We start from the raw sequence: 20,222 nt of genomic DNA on the forward strand, positions 1-20,222 counted from the left end.
GTGGCAATTATCAGTCAGTACTACATGCTTAATTCGTGCTACTAAAAGAAGCCACTGGTAGTTTGTAGATGCACAAGCTCAGTACAGGGACTTGATGGCCCTGGTATGTGAGTGTTTGTGTTGTGTTGGAAGTTCCTCATGAGGAAATGCCACAGGATTTTTACCAAAGAGCATGCTACGCAGTCATTCTAGGTACAGAGAAATCAACACATTTTGAAAGAGTTCTAAATACGCAGAGAGGTTTTAAAAAAGCCTTGCAAACTGCCTGAAGGAGTTTGCCTTCTGAATTGAAATGAAGCATGTTCTCAGGAGTACCTGTGGAACTGTGCGTGTGAACTTGCTCCATCCCGTTCTGAAGTGTATTTGTTGTACAAGTCTGAAATCCTCTTTTTACAAGACCAGCATACGTTTAGAAACTCTTCTGTAATCTGATTACAGGTGATAAACACTATCTGCACATCAGCTTAGGGGGGACAGGGCAGTGCGTGTGAGTACAGTGCTAGTACATCTGAGAAATTACACTGATCTGAAGTTCAGCATGTAATCGGTTGCGTTCCGCACAGCAGAATTGCTTGGTACATCTTGGCTGAGAGTATCTTCTGATCATCTCTCTGCATACCTTTCTCCTGTGTTCGATGAAGCTGGAAGCCAGTTCTTCCCCAGCAGATCTCAGGCCTGGCTCTCCACTCTGTATTGGGATTTGCAGGGGGCTTACTCTTGCCCTGTAATACCTGTCATCTTGCATCCTCTCCCCCAGGAACCGTTGGTGGGATTAAAAAACAGGCGATACTGCATCTGTAAGTTGGGCTGCAAACCTAATGACTTACATTGAATACCGAAATACAATACTGAAAATGTTGGCACTTTCAGTAAATTGTTTTAGTGTGGGCTTTTTCTTTAAACTTTCATTTTCAGCTGTTTTTTCTCTAGTTGCTGTGAGTCACAGGCAAAGTGAACAAAGGGATCAGGTTTTGTAATGCATTTCCAAAGCTGGCGGTTGGGGCTTTGCAAACAAGGAAAGCAATTGGCAAGTCCTTCCAGACCCTTTTGTCAGTGAACCCATGTGCGAAATGACCAAAAGGAGGATTGCTTTCCCACACTGTGGATGGGAACAAACCATATATTACGGCTTTGCAATGTAAAATGTCATTTTTGCTTCCTTCTGGGTGAGTGTTGCAGAAGATGTCTCTTTAGCCTGCAAGAGAAGGAGCGTTAGAGCTTGCAAGTGATTTTGGAAATGGAACATCAGCTGCTGGCAAGGAACAAGTTGGAAACACCTTAAGACGGGGCAAATGAGTATATCACTTGCTTCTCAGGCATCAGTTAGATAGAGTCCTCTGAGGAAGAGGAGGAAGACAGTTCAGCACCACAATCATCTGTTTTCAGGGGAGGTTTCCCACAAATTCCAGTTTGTGTATCAAGCAAGCAGGGTACTGCTACCTAGCTCAAAGGAGAGAAGTTTCAGTGCACATCCATCTAACCTGACACACCAGATCTCTGGAAAGGCTGTTGATGATGTGTGGTTTTCCTCTTACTCTGCAAAGGAGGACCAAGGAAAGCAGACTTGTAGGGGAATGCTGTCACTGCAGCATTGCTAATGGTAGCCAAACGGACTGAGCCAGAGCTGCCACAGACCAGCTGGCATTAATGGACATAAAATAGGAGCTGTATTTTTTTCAAAATTGATCTCGGACTCTGTGTGGTGTGCTTTGGAAAGGGATTGATCTCCCAGGACCCCAGCATCTTTTGTTAAGACTGTGCTAGCCGTGAACCATCTTTGAGAGCCAGCTTGAACTAGCGCTCTGCTGGTCAGGCCTCTGCACCCTAACCCAACTTGTGCCACAGTGTGAGGAGCAGGACTTTGCGCCATTTCAGAATAAATACGGTTTCCTACTTTACAGTCAAAACTGTAAATGCGTAGAAAAACACAGTGCTTTTATTCATGCTTCCAAGTTTTAGTGGCGAAGGGTCGGCAGGAAAAACAGCCCTCCTTGCTCCGCAGGCACCAGACATGTAGGAAGTTGCAGCTTTTGGACAGAAACAATACTAGTCAAAGTAGATAAGAAAAAACACGTAAAGCAACAGACCACACTCTTCTGTCTGCCTCTTGCAGTACATTGCAAAGTAGTGTGTGGTAATGATGAAGACCTTCTTTGCCTTCCCTTGTTTTCCACATACTGTTGTACCTTGGAGTGACTGGCCAGAAAGGCTTGCTTCCCGAGTGCATGTGGTGTTGCTCTTTTTGCTACTGCATGAAAAAAAAAAAAAACCAGATAAAAACTTGATTCAGCTGGAGTTCTTGATATGAGTCATTTCCTATAATAAAGCTTCTGTAGGCTAAATGCTGCTCTCAGGTAGTTACTAATGACTGTTTCATGACTGTCCTTTAAAGCAAAACGGCTTATTTTCAAACAGTTGTTTTCACAAACATTAATCTGAGTTTAGTTGTAAAGTTCACAAGTCAAGGCTCTCTGGACTGTCCAGTGCACATACTGGTAGGTTGCTACAGAAAATGCAAGTATGTCTGTAATAACTTACATCCTGCTTTTAGTTTCCGCATGTAATATACCTTCAATTTTGAACAGGAGGAAAAGGTGTTTTTTAAAAAAATACTGTATCTCTCATCCAACGTCCCTAAAGATGGTGATTTTTTTTATTTATATTATTTTCAGATAGAGTCTTGGTAGACTTGGCACACAGATTGGTGGAGATGGGAAGTTCCACCAACCTGGTATCTTAGACCCACTGTTACTTCTTTGTTTTGTGCTTGTGGAATAACGGCTTTCTCTTGACTCTGTGTCAACTACTCCTTTTGTTTTGGTGGCATCTTACCTTCCATGATCTGTTGCATCTATCTTTCCAGAAGAAATCTTAATTCATTTTCTCTCTAGCAGAAGAAGGATTCATGATGACTGCCTTGGCCATCACACCTTCTGAGAACTGAGGAATCTGCCAATTTAAAAATAAGATGAATGTTGAGCTAAGGCTATTGGGGAACCAATGGAAGTGCCCCGAGGGTTGTTTCCAAATTGCCACCACAATTACATTTCCACTTTTGATTGTTTTTTGTGGTTTCTATATTTCTAGTTTGTAATGTACTTGGTTTTCCTTTTCCTCTTCCTTTTTCTCTTCCTTTTCCTTTTCCTTTTCGTAGCACTAGTAATATGACCTTTGGCCTTAAACTGTGAAACAGCAAAACCTGCAGCTCATTGTGTCAAAGATGAAGATGTATTGGATTAGGCAAGAGTAGATGTTTCGGATAGGAACAGTTTGGAAAACCCATAGTTCCTGGCTTAACATTGTCATATGTTGATGAATTATAAAAAACAGTTGTTGTTTTAATGGAGCAGTGAAAGGCATCTTTTACTTCCTGCACCTTGAAGAAAATGAAAGAAATAGCCACATCTAGTTAGAATTAAACTCCAGTAAGAACCTAATTATTTATAAATTATTTACTCCTCACTGAACCCATAATAGTCTGTGCTGGAATTATAATCATAATGGTTTACCTGCCATTGCCAATTTCTGCAATTCTGAGAACCTTAGAGAAGTAGAATTACAAAACATCAGTACATGTCCAGTGCTCTCTAAATTGTGTAATGACATAGCAGTGAGCTCAGTAGCTAAACGGATGACAAAGTAGCTGTTGTTTCTTTCCATCTCCAGGGGCCAAGCCCCTGAATTGTGGGGCCTTGCTGGCAGCCATCAGGGCCAGCATCATGGTGTCTCCAAGCTGAGTCTCATCAGTAGGAGCGTAGGAGTAGGACAGGAAGGAAGGGAGAGCTCAGAAATAATATGGGCCAGGGAGACAAAAAGCTCAAGGGAGTTTAGGTGAAGCAGTTTTACAATGGAATGTGCAATGGGAGGAACTGGAAAAGAAAAAGCAATGAAGTCTGCTAGAGACTGTGGGAATGGAGAGGAGGAATGAAAGAGGCAGGGGAGCTTTGAGACTTCAGCATCCGTGTCTTTATCACCTGGAGCTCACTGAATCAATAAGCAAGGGTGATTCAAAGCGAGGCTTCAAGGAACTTGAATGTAAAACTGGATGCTGTTTTTGTATCAAAATGTTGAGCCCAGGAGGGATCCATTTGTTATCGCTCACTTTCAGATTCTGCTGTTGTATTTAATGTGTCTCATTCTCAACTTCTGACTTTAAAAAAAAAAAAGGTCTGAAAATTGCTTTTAAAATAAAATGAACAGTTTCTTGCTGTAACTGAGATGAGTTGCCCAAGTGTTGCAGTAAGCGCAGAGATAGGAAAGGTCTCAAGTTTGTAAATAAGGGAGCCCTTGCTGTGCTGAGTGATTGATTTTGTGTTACTTTTACCTGTTGATACTGTCTGAGCAACGAAGTGAAGTTGCTGCACGCTGTACGTATTCAGTGGCTTTACTGGTAGCATGCTAAAGGGGCAAAAATCTGTAACCTAAATGGAAGTCATATGTGTGTTCACACTGGACTTTGAAGTTATGAAAAATTACTGGAAATTCAGAAGACCTCATATTTCTTTGTAGAACATTAGCAACATTCACATTCTGAATAATTTAAAGCATGAAACATCTACAGTTTGATTTATTCCTTTAAAAACTTTTTTTCCCAAGAAATTTCACCTTTGTAGGGACAGAGACGGAAAGGAGATCTTGTAAGATGGAAGCATACTGTTAAAGGAAGCAAATCCAGTGGACTGGCTTTAAGGCTAAAGTGATTTCACCTTCCTAATCTGCCGGATGTGAGGCTGCTGTAGATCCTGGTTTCCAAGCCTAGTCTGTAGAGGTGCTGAGCGCGTACTCCAGAGATGTAAATACACATAGAGCACACATCCAGCCAGCCACGCAGAGCAAAACAGGAGAGAAGTGCCTTTAGCACTACCCCCAGACATAGCAGCAGCACACAAACATGGGGCAGCACAGAAAGCTCAATCCTGCTTGCACGCACTCCCCCAGAAAATAGGACTACAGTTAAGATGGTGGCCCAGACTGCAGTGGTTGGGGCTTGACCAGCCAAGCATACTGATGAGCAGCTTGCTTACATGTGGCTGGTCCCTTTTCTCCCCCTCCTCTCCATTTTCCCATGCTTGTTCTTCCCTGATATCCCATCCCTTTCCCTTGTCTCCTCTCAGTAACCCCTGCTTTTTCCCCACACTGCTCGCAGTCCATACTTAAATTTCCTAAGGCTACCTGGGTAGTTTGGATCTTATGTGACCTTACTGATACGGTGTCCTAGGCAGTGTTGGCCTTGCAAGGTTGTCCTCACCGAAAAGCCCCCAGTGCTCTCCTTCAGTGCCCTGTGAAGTTTGGCCATTTCTCTTGTAGGTCTCCCATAGTGAACTGTGAAATCCAGCAGCCCAGGGCATGCTCTGTAACATTTGTTAGCTGCTTACGCTTTCATCTGTGTATGATGGGGCAGCGTCTTCTGTCACATCCCATGGTTTCTCATATTCTCCTCTGTTAGCTAAGCCTCAGGCCTCTTCCTGGCTCTGTCTGCGTGCCTTGGCCGGTGTGTGACACTGAGAAGGGGGGAGAGAGAGAGGGATGTGCGTAGCTCACAGGGCCTGAGTTACCTAACGGTTAAGAGGTGGAAGAGGCTGTACTGTGGTTAGCACCCTGGGGGCAGCTGCACAATGTCTTGAAGGCCAAAGTTCCTCCCTAGGTTTTGCTCCTGTTTTAACCTGAGTTAGCTTGCTTGGGTTAGCCACCCCAAGCTGTTTTATTTCCCAGGGCCAGGCATGCATTGTCTGCCTCTGACGGAAAGGGGAAGGCAGTGCTGACTTGGGGGAGGATTTCATCTGTCTTAGAAAATTTTGTGTCCGCTTTTCAGAGCTTTTCTGATCTGCAAGGGCATTTGGGACAATGAATATTTTTGACAGGTGATTAAATATCATTAGCTATCGTTATCATTAATTAAAACCATTTGTAAATGTAGAAAAGCCAGTTTCGTTCCCCAGCAGGCATATTTTGCGTGACAGTTTTGCAAGGCAGTATTTTTTTAATGATCTTTATGTAGATAAGGTGAAATCTATGAGGACAATGGCTTTGTCGAGTCAAGATTTGTTTCTTGGTATTTTATTAGAACATGCTTTGCTGCAGGCTCTGTTCTTCTTGGAGAGAATTCCAGACTACTCCTGCTTCAAAACTTAGTTCAGCATCTTGTAATGCAGGCTGCTGCTGGATATACTTTTATCTCCTACAGGAGAAATTCCCCCTGCTCCCATCACCATTTTTGAATACATAGTTCCTCATCGCCATTTTCTATTTCCTTCCAAGGTTGGTTTGTCTGTCTGGGAGAAGGCTAATGACTGCCTACTGTGCTTTCTGAGGTGTCCCTGGGAACGGACGGGGACTGCTGATGGTCCCTGGCAGCAACACATCTTCCCAGGCCTTCTCTGAAGGAAGCAAGTGGGCCAGCCCTGCTGTCATCTGGTGGTGTCAGGGCAGAGTGTGGAAGTGTAGCAGCGCTGTCAGCTTTAATTTTACTTCTCACAGTTTAGGAAACCAGTTCTGGCCAGCAAAGAAATCTTTGTTACACAGTGCAGGGAAAAAAAATAACAACTAAGTTTGTTTTTAGTGATCCCAATCCTTTCCTTAGTGTTCCTAGAACATTCATTGCTTTTATAGGTGGTCCCAGTTCTTGGCTGCAAAAATGAAACTTCATCATTCCTCTTTTATAAGCAGCCCTCTTGCCATGGTCTGTGTTCCCTTGTTGTATAATGCTTGGTCCTCTCAAAGTCTTTTGCATTGAAGCAAAGTCCAGTGACTCTGGCCCATAACTGATAACGCAGAATACCAGCTTCTGCCTGTCCCCCTATTTCCTCTTCATTCCTCTCCACAGGGAAATTTCCAGGGTATGCAAAATGCTTAGGCTCTCTGTGCTGCTATACATGCTCTAGCAACACAAGGGGTATGAGAGATTCTTAAACATGATTGAAGCAAGCCTGGCTAAAAATTCACTTGGGTTTGGGGTTTTTTTTAACTTCTTTTGAAGAATGGGCAGGGGATAAACCCAAGGACATTTTTTTTTACTTTTTATGTTTTTTTCCATTTCCCAAAGGAGGAGATTAAGCCCCCAAAATGAACATTTAGCTTAATACAGCTGACAAGTCTCATCCCCCCAGCTGCCACACTGAAGCTTCACAGGCAGTGGCTGCTTTTGTTAAACTCCTGAGAGCCTCTCCTCCATGCATACACCTTAATATATACTTTAACAGTTCCACCGACTGCTATTTAGGAGCACTTCTAAAGCCCATTTCAATGTTGGAGAAAGTGTTGTTATGATATGGTGGTGGGTGAAATGTCTCCTATTAGGGAGCGAAGTGGTTGGGGGAGCCTCCAAACACATTCAGCCCAAAGTCTGCAGTCTGGATTTGACCTGCTGAAAGCTGCCCAAGTCACAGTCAGGCTTACTCAGAGCTGCAGCTGGGGGAGGACTGAGGGGAGTTGTGAAGATGTTTGTGTAAATTTTGAGGATTTTTAAATATTAGAAAATTGCAGTGGTTTGGTGTAGAAGCAGTGTTCAAAGTGAAGAATAGAGATGGGCGTGGTCCCACACAAGCATCACAACCAGACCTAGAAGCCTGGGGTTATTTTTAAAGCACTGTTTGCCATAGCAGGGAGGGTCTAAAAATGCAGAGTCATCCAAGAGGCACCATAGTTTGAGCCTGCCTTCTGCTATTGCCCCACCAGCCTCCCCAAGGAGGGGAGAGAAGAAAGCCCCACTCTGCTCTCCAAGCGTAACTTCAGACAGGTGGGAGATGCCTACAGGAGGAGCGTGGAAGAAGGGGACACAAACAGGGTGCAAGAGTAAGCCTGCTCTGGGACACAGGTGAAAGATGTTCCTGTGCTGCAGCACTATCAAAACTAGCCAGGTGCAACAAGACTTTCATCATCCCATACCAGGTTAGCTTCAATAAGTAGTTCCCACGCCTTGACCTAGCACAGCCACCAAACCCCCCGAAGGTTTCAAAAGTTTGTCTGCTGTCCATGCTGTTTCTTCATCCTTTTCAGGCCAGTCTACCCTGCTTCTTGCCTCTGCTGCATCCAGAGTCTTCCTTCTCCAGGCTCCTCTCCCAGCCAGCCTATCCTCATCCAGGCCCCCTTCTTCTCCCTGCTTTCTCCTGAGGCCTCTCCTTCATCCAGGGCATACTCTCCTCTCCATCTGCTTCTTCCAGGTTTCTCTTCATCCAGTGCTCCTCTTCCATACCCCTTGGGGCTATTTAACTCCTTAGCAGGATCCAGCCACAGCTGCACCTTATCCAGGTCAGCCAACCCACCGCCCCTGAAGCCAGCCCACAGCTGTATATGATCAGTGTTAATTAACCTGCCTTCATTACTCTGTATTCGTGCAGGGCTACATGGTTATGTTCTACAGAAGAACGAGGATGGCAGCTGGAAGGATGACACAGAAAGGCAGTTGGTTTTTTGGGGAAAAAAAATATCTCTTGTCACTTACTCAAAGATTACACCAAAACAGGAAATCCTGTCACACCAGGCCTATCATGTTTGAGAGGAAAGTCCTGGACAGGTTATGGTCTTAGCACATGTGAAAATTTAGGAGACAGCTCAGGAAGAATCGTAGTCAGTTTGTGCTGTTAGGTAGGAGTAACCTTCTTCACAGCTGAGGTTGTGGGGGCTGGAAACCTGGCCACTTTAGGAGTCTTGAGGGTTAGAAGTTGAACATGAGTCAACGATCCTAGGCCACTTATGCAAAAAAAAAATCTCATGTTCCAGTGTATAAAGAGGAGTAGAGCCCATAGAACATTGGAAGCAGCCCTTCCTCTTTGCAATGCATTTGCAAGGCCTCAGCTGGAATGGAGTACCTGGTTCTGAGCACACATCGGAGGCCGAGCAGGGGGCAGCTGGGTGGGTGGGATGGCAAGATGTATCAGAGCTGTAGGACATGTGTGGCCTGTGAGGAGCAACTGAAGAATTCAGAGCTCTTCAGACTCTGAAGGGAGATATGAAGAGCCATTTTCGAAAACACAGGTTTCTGTAGCAAGAAATAGCCTGTTCATTGCATCTGCGATGGATGGGACAGGAAATAGCAGGCTTAAATTGCAGTAAAGGAGACAGGACGAACAAAGCAGTAAGTGTAGGCATGGTGAGACACTGAAATCAATTGCACAAGCAGGTCATGGAGTCTCTGCTAGCGAAGATGTTGAAGAATCAGTTCAGACAATCAGCTAGGGTAACACAGGCTGGCTTAATTTGACTTTGAGAAGAAAGGTGCATACTTCAGTCTTTCAAATACCTTTCTGTTCTCCACTTTTTTAATAATGTCCTAACACTGCTGTATGTGTGAGTTGCATGCTAGAGGCATGGTTTGATAAGGCAGTAGATGACTGGAGCACATGAAATGCAAGCATGTCAACTGCAAATACCTTTTAAAGCAAAGGGTGCAGAGTATAAAATTGGGGTACAGCACTAGTAATGTAAATAACATTTTAAAAAATTGAAAAAGTAATCAGAAGATGCATGTTATTTGCCCTCATATTGTTTGCTCCTCAATATGCTGCCTTTTTGGTCAGAGGAAAGTAAGTATGTGAGTTTGAGACGAAAGGCAATACCAAGTGTCTTGTGAACTTTGCCTGGCTTTTTTGAAAGTTCAGCCTCCAATATCTGAATCCTCAGGAGTGTTTTGCCGGAGGGAGGGACAGAGAAGCTAGAAATTTTTTCTTTCTTTACATAATAGCCTGTAGGGCCCAGCCTCATTTTCCTTGAAGGACAGGAGTTGGTTGTATAGAAAGCAGCTGAAGCTTGTTGAGAGAACTACACAGGTAAATAACAGAGAAAAAAGAGGAAAGCTGCAGGACAGCCAAATGACTATTAAAGGGTAAAACAAAGGTATAAGGTTGGCATACTAGGAGGGCCAAAAGACAAATACAAGAGAAAGGATGAAAACTGATACCTGTCTATGCATGCACATAGTCTGAGAGCACTACTTGGTGTCTTGGGAGCAAGAAGGAAAACCTGGAGGACTTAGGATATGGTCAGAAAGTTGGTTTGTTGAAAATAGTGATTTATTTGCATGAATGGGTTGGGAAGGATGCATGAGCACATTATCTGTTCAGGTAAGTCAGATGGAAGCAAGCAATAGAAAGAGAAGTTAGTAGCAAAAAGGTGCATTGAGGGGAAAAGTCTCAAGACTCTAGATTTAAGACAGTAGAAGAACAGAATAACAAGTGAAAAACAGACATGATATAAGATAATAATGATGCTGCCTTGTAGAAACTGCACTAAAATGTCCAGTGTCCCCCTAAATTATAGTAGAGAGTACACTGAAAAGGGATTTGGACTACTCATGATATTTTTATTTGGGCATTGTCAACTCTTCTAGCAGTCTGGCTCTGGGGCTGCTGCAAGCCGTGTCGTTTATGATTGTTCAGTAACTCATCAGTCTAGCGGTGAGAGTAAGGGTGCAAAAGTCTTCCTCAGCGCAACCCCATATCCATCAGATGTGCAGGAGCTGACTGACCACTGAGTTTGCCTCAGTATCTGCTATTTGCTGCCAGCCCTGGAAGAGTGCAGATGATCACATCCTTTTAAATGGGCCAACAGTTTCAACATGGGATATCACATCAAAGTGCACTGCCTGGGTATTGAAATCCTGACTGGAGCTTTGTGACTTACTGTCCTCAAGGATTTCAGTGCATACCTGAGTATCAGCTTTGCTGGGCTATCTTTTTACTTCTTTGAAGTAATGGTCTCCCTGCATTTTACATGGTGTGAGCACTCCTCTCTGGACAGTCAAGAAATAAGTCTAGGGAATTTGGTGCATGCTTGACATGCCAGAGGGGTTTAAGTTCTTTCAGTTGCTCAGCTCATTCCCATTTTAGCATGGAAACTACCTCATGCCCATAGCAGTAAGAGTCAATGTAAGGATTTGGTGTGATCTCATTCATTTTGAAAAGACCAGTCAAATGTCTGCTAAACCAGCCTGCCAACAGGTAAAATGAAAGCAACTCCCAAGCACGTGAGGTTTTGTGGCTTGAAAAAAAAAAAATTGAATCACAGACTGAAAAAAAGGATGTGCTGAGTCTCCAGCCCAAAACTGATCTTATTTCCAAGAAGGGTTTTAACTGTGTGAAAAAACCCAGCTATCCTCTAAGTCAAAAAATGTCACTTCAATTCAAGGCGCTTGAAGAGAGAGTGCAGGAGAGCTGTTACAATTAGTGTGCAATTTTATTAACCTCTACCATTTTCCCCCAGTAGACACTTGCTTGATTTGATTAGAACAGTGAAGATATAGTGCAGTTTCAAAAGACAGGCCTGTCCTGGATTATCTGAGCTCACCAAAGCTGTCCCCTGTGGAACAGACACCTACTTGTATTGTTTCCTTAAGGCAAATAAGGCATCAGAAGTGCCTTTATTGGCAGTTGTTGCCACATGCTGGGAATCTGCCAAGATTAATATACACAACATTCCTCTCCCTGCCTCCTGCTTGCAAAAAGTAACCAGCATAAAAGTGTTATTCAATTACTACCCAGTCAGAAACCTCGTATTGTCAGATGTTACTAAGAAGACAGTGGTTATTAATGATGTACCAAATTGCGTGCTTCAGCATACCTTTGGAAATTGTACAGATATGTTCATTTGCAGATGACTGGTTAATTTTGCTTTGAATCAGTAAGTAATCTGCAGAGAACATATGTAGCAAGTAGCTAGGTATAATTTATTCATTGTTCCTTTAATTATCGTTTGTCTTTATTCCATATTGTCAGGTTTTCAGCTGCTGTTAGTAATAAAAGCAAACTGAAAACCCATGCCACATTTTTCAAATGGGCAGGGGATTCATCTTTTCTTGGAATGAATTGATTTACTGCAACTACTGTCTAGTGCAATAGTATAGAATAAGTTAAAACCTTATAAAAATTCTAAGCACTCCTCTGAGAAAAGCACATTCAAGTCATTTGCAGTATCTACATAGAGTTATCTCAGTCTTTTTTGGTTGCTGGCATGGAGAGAAAATATAATTTCTAGAAATTCATTGTCATTTCAAGCAATAAACTGAAACAGCATCAGTTAACTATTGAAGAAAATCAGCAATGTCATTTGACACCTCTGAGCTGGAGATGACGAATTAAAATTTCAACATGTCTCCATTTCTCTATATATTGTTAACTGAAAACAGTTAATCTCCTAACTAAATATAAGCAAAGAAAACCAAAACCCACCAAAAAACAAAAAACCAGCTAGTTTACCAGCACAGGTGTGATTCCTTTTTTGACTAAGTGCTATTTTGTATGTTGTTACCTGTAAAACCTTTTATTTCCAATGGGAGATTTCTCCATTTTCCCCCAAGTCACAGATTTTTCATTCAGCTATTTTGTACAGTAAATTTGGAGGCCAAAACGTTCTCAGGAATGTAATGTTATTCTGGGACTTTCCTTAGTCTGCTCTTCTGACATTTTCACTTCAAAGGAGTTATTGTTTGCCTGACCACTTTGCTATCCCAGGTAAAGTTGAAAAGTCCTGCAGGACAAATTTTGATGGTTTTGAGAATCATATTCCGTAAGTCAGAATCTGACTCAGTGTAAGAGTCTAGCAGAGATTATGTGTAGTGTGTAAAATCAAAAAAAATCCTGATGCTGAAGTCTGAAAAAATATGCAAAAATAATTCTGATGCCAAACAAGCAGAGGCATCCTTTTTCCTCATCTTACAGTCTCCTGTTAACAGAAAACTGTAAAGATTTGGGATATACCTCATTAAAAAATTATTTACAAAAAAGCTATGCTTTTTTTTTTCTCTGAGAAAGTTTGTACTCTGTCTCTCCAAAAGTCCTACTGTTTACCGCTCTAATTTGAACTGAATTTATTTTGTAGCTATCCCTTGAACAACAGTGATCTGCATCAGTTCAACATTGAGGAAAATGGTGGAGCACCATATACCACAAAAATGCCTGCAAGGCACCACCACCATCACCGCCATCACCACCACCACACAAATTACGGCGCCCTTGCTCCTGACAGCAAAGACATTGTTTCTGGAGTTCCAAACCCAAACAGTAAGTCCACTGCAGTGAATGTCATTTCAGTAACTCTGCTGCTTTCAGATTTGCCTCTGGCAAGGAGGCGAAGGAAAAGAAAGGAAAACAACATGCGTTTCAGTTCCTCTCCTTGAAGAACATGCTTCCTGTTACTATTTGCTAGCTTTGTAGCATGTGCAAATGAGACAAGATTTGCAATTTCCTGGTTTTGCTACAGTGTTGCGGGATTTGGTGTTAGACTGATGTTCCGTAGCTGAACAAACACCCAATTAGTCACAGATAGGAGTCTCCAGCCACTCGGCACAGGCTATATTTTTGTTGTTGCTATTTATTTGTTTAGTTTCACAAGCCTGTCCTCATCTGCTGTCTTTTGCTGATCTGCTGAGCTGGCCTTCAGCCCTCATTGTTTGGATTTGACTCTTGCTTTCATGTATGGGCATAAAGAGCAAAAGTTTTAGAGCCCTGGACAAACAGCATCTTGCTCTTATTTTGGGTAATGGGAACAATTCCTGCTTAGCCTTATGCCTGGAGTATGCTTGCTTGCTCAGTAGAGAAATTCTTGGCTTGTAGAAAGCAAAGAGGAGAGAAGCCTATCTGTTCCTGATGCAGCCTTGGGGACTTTGGGTGTAAGTCTCAGCTGCTGAATGTGTACAGACTTTTTAAAGGGTATATAGCTTGGCCAAGTGTTTGTAGGTTTACACAGGAACTGGAAAAGAAACATCCCTGCCATTGAGCAATCCTACTTCTTGCTTTCCAAAGTTATAATCTCTGCACTCTGCTGTGTGTGAGATGCTAAAGCTGTGTCAGAATTTCAGAAGATGGGCAAAGCAAGGCATGATCTGTTGTTTTCCTTGCCTCAAGGGGATGATGGTAAGTTCTTCCTTTGCCCAATTTTTGACTTTATAATTGTAAATCACCCTGAGATAACTTTCAGCCTGGGCAGTTAATCTGACAACTTGCAAATTTCTGAAATCTGCGTCTTGTAATAGACGGTACTGGGTGACCCTGACCGTAGGCTGTCCGACACCAACGGTGATGCACAGGCATCTATCTGCGCAAGCACTTTGTTTCAATCAGACTTTGTTTCAGAAATCCAGAAACATTTTATTTAATTTTCTTTCCCAAGGAGAGGGAGAGAACAGTTTTTAGGAGGGAAGCTCGAGGAACAAAACGTGAGGCATTGTAGATGTTGAAGGATGGAATCCTCAGCAGCAATATGAATTGCTTGCTGGGGATTTTGGTAGAGCTGCTTTCTTGGGAGCAGCCTCCAGGAGATTTTCTGTCTCCTGCTGATCATACGCTCCACTCTGGCGTACCTTGGTGCTGGCAAACTGGTGGGGCTGGCATGGCATGCTGCCAGCACGGCTCCCTGCCCGGCCCAGCCCACTGGGCACCCCTGTGCTGCCGGCAGGCACCTGCAGCTTGGCCGTGGGCTCGGTGCCATGCGGGAGGGCGGGCAGTGCCACCATCCTGCGGGGTGACTGTGGGCAGCTCGCCTTGGCTGTGCACCTGCTGGGCCTTGGCTGGCTGGTCACAGGGCCACCACAAGTGGTGGCTGAGCACTGGCAGCAGAGGGATGCTGGCAAGGCTGAGCTGGAAAGCCTTGCCTGGGCTGACGGCGTGGTACGGCAGGAGGCAGTGACCTTTCTGGGGGGTGTGCCAGCCCATATTTTTTTCTTTCCCAAATTAGAGTTGAAGCATGACAGGAAATTTGGTCAGAGCCAGCTATGCTGATGATGAGCATCCTGGCCTTGAGGGCACTGCAGGCCTTGCTGGCCCTGTCCCCTCGTGGGGTCTCCTCCCATCCTGCCCACAGCCCAGGCCCCCACATCAGCCCCCGGGGCCTCAGCTTCTGCCCCAGCAGCCGGGCTGGTCTCCAGCTCCCCGCTGCCCTGCCATGGGCTATGCCGAGCCAAGCCTGGCTCTAGGGCAGAAGGTGATTAAAGAAACAACAGCTAAAAACACTGTACAGGGTGTTTATACCAGCTCTGTGTCTCCTCTTAGGCTGCACTGCTTTCTTACTCCTCCTTATTGCTGAAAGAACCTTGGGAAAAACTTAGAAAAGCATAAGGGCAAAGCCAGTGTTACCTGGGAGGTGAATTGTGGGGCCCAGGAGGCTGCATCGCCCCAGGCATGGAGAGCACAAGCTCTCCCCCCTGAACCCCGCACCATCGTGGGGCGCAGGCCCCCAGCCTGCCCAGCAGCTGCGATGCTCTGCGGGGACTTCAGCAGCCAAGAAACACAGGTAGCACCTGTTCCTGGAGGTGGCTTTACTTTTCTCTTTGTTTTGTTTGCTTGTCTGGTTTGTGCTGAATATTTGATTAGAGAAAGGGAATGGGCTCTGGTTCCTGGCATGACCTAATGCCAGTAGCGCCATATGCCAATTCCCAGTTTCTTTACAGGAGAGAAGGAGACGGGGCACCTCTGGGGGAAAGCCGTGGTGCAGGCATGCCGGCTGCACCCAGCTGCGTTGTTTGGGTAGGTAGCTGTGCTGCCGTGCACTGGCTGGTCTCAGCGCAGGCATGCTGCCCCACAGCAACCCATCGCTGATCCCCTGAGGAGACCTGTACCTGTGCACCTGGCTGGAGGCACAAAGCTGGTCTACCTTGAAAAGCCAGCCTGCAGTTAGACCTGGCACATGTATGCCATTAGAGCAGTGGTGGCAGTGTATGAGTAGGACCACTTCCCTTAAAACAGAATCAGTTACTCATTTGCAGTTTGGGGTGACAGGTCTGGGTGCTTTTTCAGGGTTGGTGGTCAGGGGGGTTGTTTTGGTTTGTTTTGTTTTTAATGGGTTCATTAAAATGCTGAGAAAACCATCTTGTAGAGAGCTTGTGGAAAGGACTCATAGTGCTGGAACAGTTGGGAGCATGCTGGCTGACAGTCAATTATGTAGCACAGCACACATGGCACAGTCTGTGGGACAAGAAAAACCCAGGCAGAGAGGAGACACTCTCAGGGACCTGCATCAGGAACGTGGGGACACGGAGGACTGATGTCTGGCTCCAGGCTGTGTGGAAAGGCCACTGATGGGAAAGTGTTTCTAGGAAATAAGTGGTCACTAACCTGGGGACACTCTTTGGGAAAGAGGGTGCTTGTGACCAAAATATCTCAAGTGGAAATTCCTGGAGAGCCAAAAGGTCTCATGGGGGGAGCATCAGGTTGAGAGAGGGAGAAAGTGTCTGCTTTTCCTTCACCTATTCTGCTAAATGCCAAAATTCCAGTACAATTCACAGGGAATGGGCAGGAGAGAGGGGAACAACATTATACCCAGCCAAGGTTCCCTTTAAATACTGGTGCATATTTCTCAGTAAACACACGGCCTGCGATTTTGTTACAGAAAACAAATCCAGGCCAGACCTGCCTGATTTTTCACATTCCAAGTAATTTGTCTACTTCAATTACTGGAAGAAGTGAAATCTGGTGAAACAAATCTGACGTGTGCGTTTATGAAGGCAGTTCAGCAGAAGATGTTGTTTTCCTGCATTCAGCCTGATTATTGTATTTCTGATGCTGCCCTTCACCTCCAAGCTAACATACACAGATCACATCGTTTTATGCAGCAGATCTTCCCCCGGTGTATTCACAGAATCCCAGTCCCAGGGACCACTGTATTCAGCAGCAGTTAGCCTTACAGCATCAGCACGGCCACACAGGGAGGGTGAGCCGCTTGCTAAGCTTAATTGGCATGGCAGTGTCGTGCATGGGTTACCAGGTGCACACGAGCAGCTCCAGCGGCAGCAGCTGGGGCTATCACTGAAAGCAGATGCCAACAAGTATGCAATGTAGCTCGCAGAATTTCTCTGATGGAAGGTGATGGAATGAGAAGAGGGGACCCAGCTTGCATCTGGAACTCTGGGCTGATCTTGCAGGTTATCACTTAAAAAAAAGACATCTTTTATTTCTGAACTGCTCACTACAAAAGTCCTTGTGTAACCCTGAGAATGGTGTAATACAGACTGAGTTTCAGGCTGAAAACGGTGCTTTGAAAAAACACAGTGCTGCCAGATCCTTTCTCGAGATGAAAGCCTGGATTTGCCCAGACTTAATGCTGACTCAGGAAATGTATGCCTTTTGTAGAACTTCATTTTTTTGCCTTTTTTAAAAATCTATTTTCAAGGTTGAGTTAAAAGGCTAAACTGGCTAGCTTGATTTCTGGAGCTCCCTCTTTAAACAAAAAAACAACTCTAAAGTCAGTTTTAAATCATAGCAAACTTGAATATAGGGCACTTTTTCCCTTTTATGCTTTTCTCTTGACAGGAAAATAGAATGAATGTGTTTCTTCACAAAAAAACAACCCCATCATCTTGTCTTATCTTATGGCTGTGGTGATTTATTCCCGGGTATCATCAGGCAGTTTCACAGTCTCATATCCACAGAAGAAGCTGTGATGTGAAAAACGCCAAACTGTCACCCCTAACGTGTGACGGGAGACCACCAAGGGGAGGTCAATGCTGCTATTTAACCCCTTCTAGGACATTACTACCTCAGGGTCTGATAATGTTTAACCTATGCCAAAACCAGCTTTTTGCTTATATCCCTATAAGCTGGTTTTAGCAGTTTGTCTTTAGTCAGCAAAGCCCTTAATGTATATTTAAACAGCTGTAGAATTAGATCTTGAGTGAGTAATATTTAATATCTTTAGGACAGCTTAAGAACCTGATCCAAACCAAAATGCAGCCAGTGCAAGGTTTTTATTGATTTCAGTGAGCTTTGAAGCAGATTCCAGAGATAACCAGATTGTTCCCAACTGTTATTACCTAGTATCCGTGGCAAAAAAAAATGCAGGATGCAGAGATTAGTTAAATTGACACATGATGAAGCTCATTTTTCTCAGAGTACTTGCAAATATACATATATATGCCACACCATCCCCAAGATGTCGGTAGAGACCTTTCAGAGCTGTCTCAAAAAATATTTTTCCTTGTCTTTCTGTGTCGGTGGCTTGCTCAAAATCTCTGTTGACAAAGCACAGCAAATTCCTGACAACAGTCTTAAAGAGGCTGACATAAATAAAGATGTCTGAGAGAAGCCAAAAGCTATACTCTGATCTCTTTACACATCGCATGTTCTGAGAGTGGCACCTTGGCTGCATAAATAATCCCACTGGTGTCAACTGAGTTTTAGAATACAGAGGGGGTGGAGGGGGTAGGTAAGGAGAGAAGTATCTAGCCCAAAGCTGGCAAAAGTCCTGCTGAGATGAAGGGATTGGCCAGAAGGAGGAGGGGGAGGAATTGTTTGCTAAATAGAAAAAGGCAAAACGACCTGACAGGCATAATTATGAAACATTTGAGAGGGTCTTTGCAGGGAGGATGGTTTGCTGACCACTGTCTCTTCAAATGCAGTTGAGTGTCTTGCTCTGCAGTTCTTCTGTAGCCCTCCTTCAGACTGTGTTTTTTTCTTTCTTCCTTTCTTTTGGGCATGTTTTTAGAACTGAGCTCAGGACTTCCCCATCTTTATGATGAAACTTCTCATCTGAAGAAAATAGAAACGGAGAGTGTGAAGGTAGTTGGACCATGGCCCGCCCTGCACATCAGCATGAACAAGGTATAGAATGTACATTTATATTTTTACATATATATGGCAGAGGGCCCTTTTGTCACTTCATATTCAACAGCTGCTGCTTTTTCACCTCCAATTCAAATCAACATTCATCTGCAACTGGCTTGCTTTTTAATCACCCCTCACCATTGCTTTATGGGACTGGGGTTTGGGTTTTAGAGTTGGTATTTCCTTCAACTTTGCTTTTTAAAATTTCAGAAGCTGCTGCAACAATGTTATGATGTAGTTTTAGTTTAGTTGTGAAGTTAGTCATCTAGGCAGCCCAGAGCTGTAAAAAAATAACAACACTTTAAGTGATTTTAAAAAATCTTGGGTTTCTACATGAGGAGTTCGTGTTACACCTTAAAACCCCTCTGGCATCTGATGTTAGTGGGTGTTTTATGAGCGAGTTTTTGCACAGGTGGCAAAACGGTGGTGTCCCACTGTTTCTGCCAGAGATCAGAGGCCAGCAGGTCAGTGGCTTCTTGTACCCATGTGAGGCAAAATCCACTGTGCCTGCACTGTGGAGTGCCTTGAGCTGAGTCTGGATAGAGCCACGGAGACCTGGACCTCTGGTTTGCAGCCATGTCTGTCCTAAGCTGGAGCCAGTGATGTCACTGAGAGCATTGCCACTGGCTTCAAAGAAAGTGGGTCTGGGCCCCTGATGAGTACACAGACCTGTTAAAGAAACATGATGTTCTGAGAGTTTTCTGTCAGTTCAAGGCAGAACGCAATTAAATTACTTTACCTAGGTTTTGTTTTTATATTATTTCAACAAGCATTAGGGAAATTAAAATGAAAGGAGAGGTGGCAAAGTGTATCAAAAATACAAGCACAAAGGGGGTGTATATCTATGTAGCATAATCTTTCTTTTCTCTGGATGAGAGAATCCAGGAGATGGAAGTCAAGGCTGAAAATCAGTGAGTCAGGTGTTTCTAATAAAACCTGAAATCTTGGAATACTTTTCTCTACATTATAGTTAATTGAAGTTAATCCGTAATGGAGTGGATTTTCCGTCATGAAGATCTGCTTGAAGAACCATGTTCAGGGTGTGTCCTGGGGTGGTGGTGTAGTTCAGCTAAGGACTGCAGTCCCTATGCCTTATGAATGTGGTCGTGAGGCAATGACCTATGTCATGACTTTTGGAGACTTCTAAATGAACAGATGAAGGTGGAATATGACTTTTTGCCAGATCGATTTAGTTATCACCTGTGAGGAGCTGTCATTTTGTCTGACTGGTTGGTTTGAGTGGGGATAAAAAAGTTAAAACATGATGTAAACAAAATGAGGTGAAATGGAAAAGAAGTCATCTTTTTCCCATGGACATTTCTCAAGTTCTTCTTCTAAGAAATAATCTTAACTGGTAATAAGTACAGTTTTTTACAGGCAAAGCTAATTGATGTTGACATAGTTTGTCCAAGGAAAATTCTTCACCTTGCAGACACATGCAGTGAATACCCAGCTCTTCTGAGAGGAGCGCTGAAGTTCAGATGTAATTACTGGTACTCTATCTGAACCCCAGCTGAGAACATTCACTTAGTTTCAATGTCCAAAACATGTCTTAAAGGACTGTCCTACACTATTGAGCTTATTGACAGCTCAGTTTGGCACATATAAAGGGCTGAAGTGAAGAAGTGGGAGGACTCTCTCTATGTTGACCACAGTGCCCAAGTGGATAAACCAGTCTGGCCTGTGTTGCACAAAAGA

General features: G+C 43.9%; 1 protein-coding gene across 2 annotated transcripts in view; it reads left to right on the plus strand.

Moving 5' to 3' along the window:
* The window catches only part of EPB41L4B (erythrocyte membrane protein band 4.1 like 4B), a 172,858-nt gene that overhangs the window by 85,284 nt on the left and 67,352 nt on the right, over nt 1–20,222 (plus strand). For both annotated transcript variants that reach the window (XM_055705548.1, XM_055705549.1), the window contains 2 exons: nt 12,811–12,992; nt 18,406–18,521. In XM_055705548.1, coding sequence (XP_055561523.1) covers nt 12,811–12,992; nt 18,406–18,521 — 298 coding nt within the window. The remainder of the gene's footprint in view (nt 1–12,810; nt 12,993–18,405; nt 18,522–20,222) is intronic.

Source organism: Falco cherrug, chromosome 3, assembly GCF_023634085.1.
Source record: "Falco cherrug isolate bFalChe1 chromosome 3, bFalChe1.pri, whole genome shotgun sequence".
Taxonomy (NCBI): Eukaryota; Metazoa; Chordata; class Aves; order Falconiformes; family Falconidae; genus Falco; species Falco cherrug.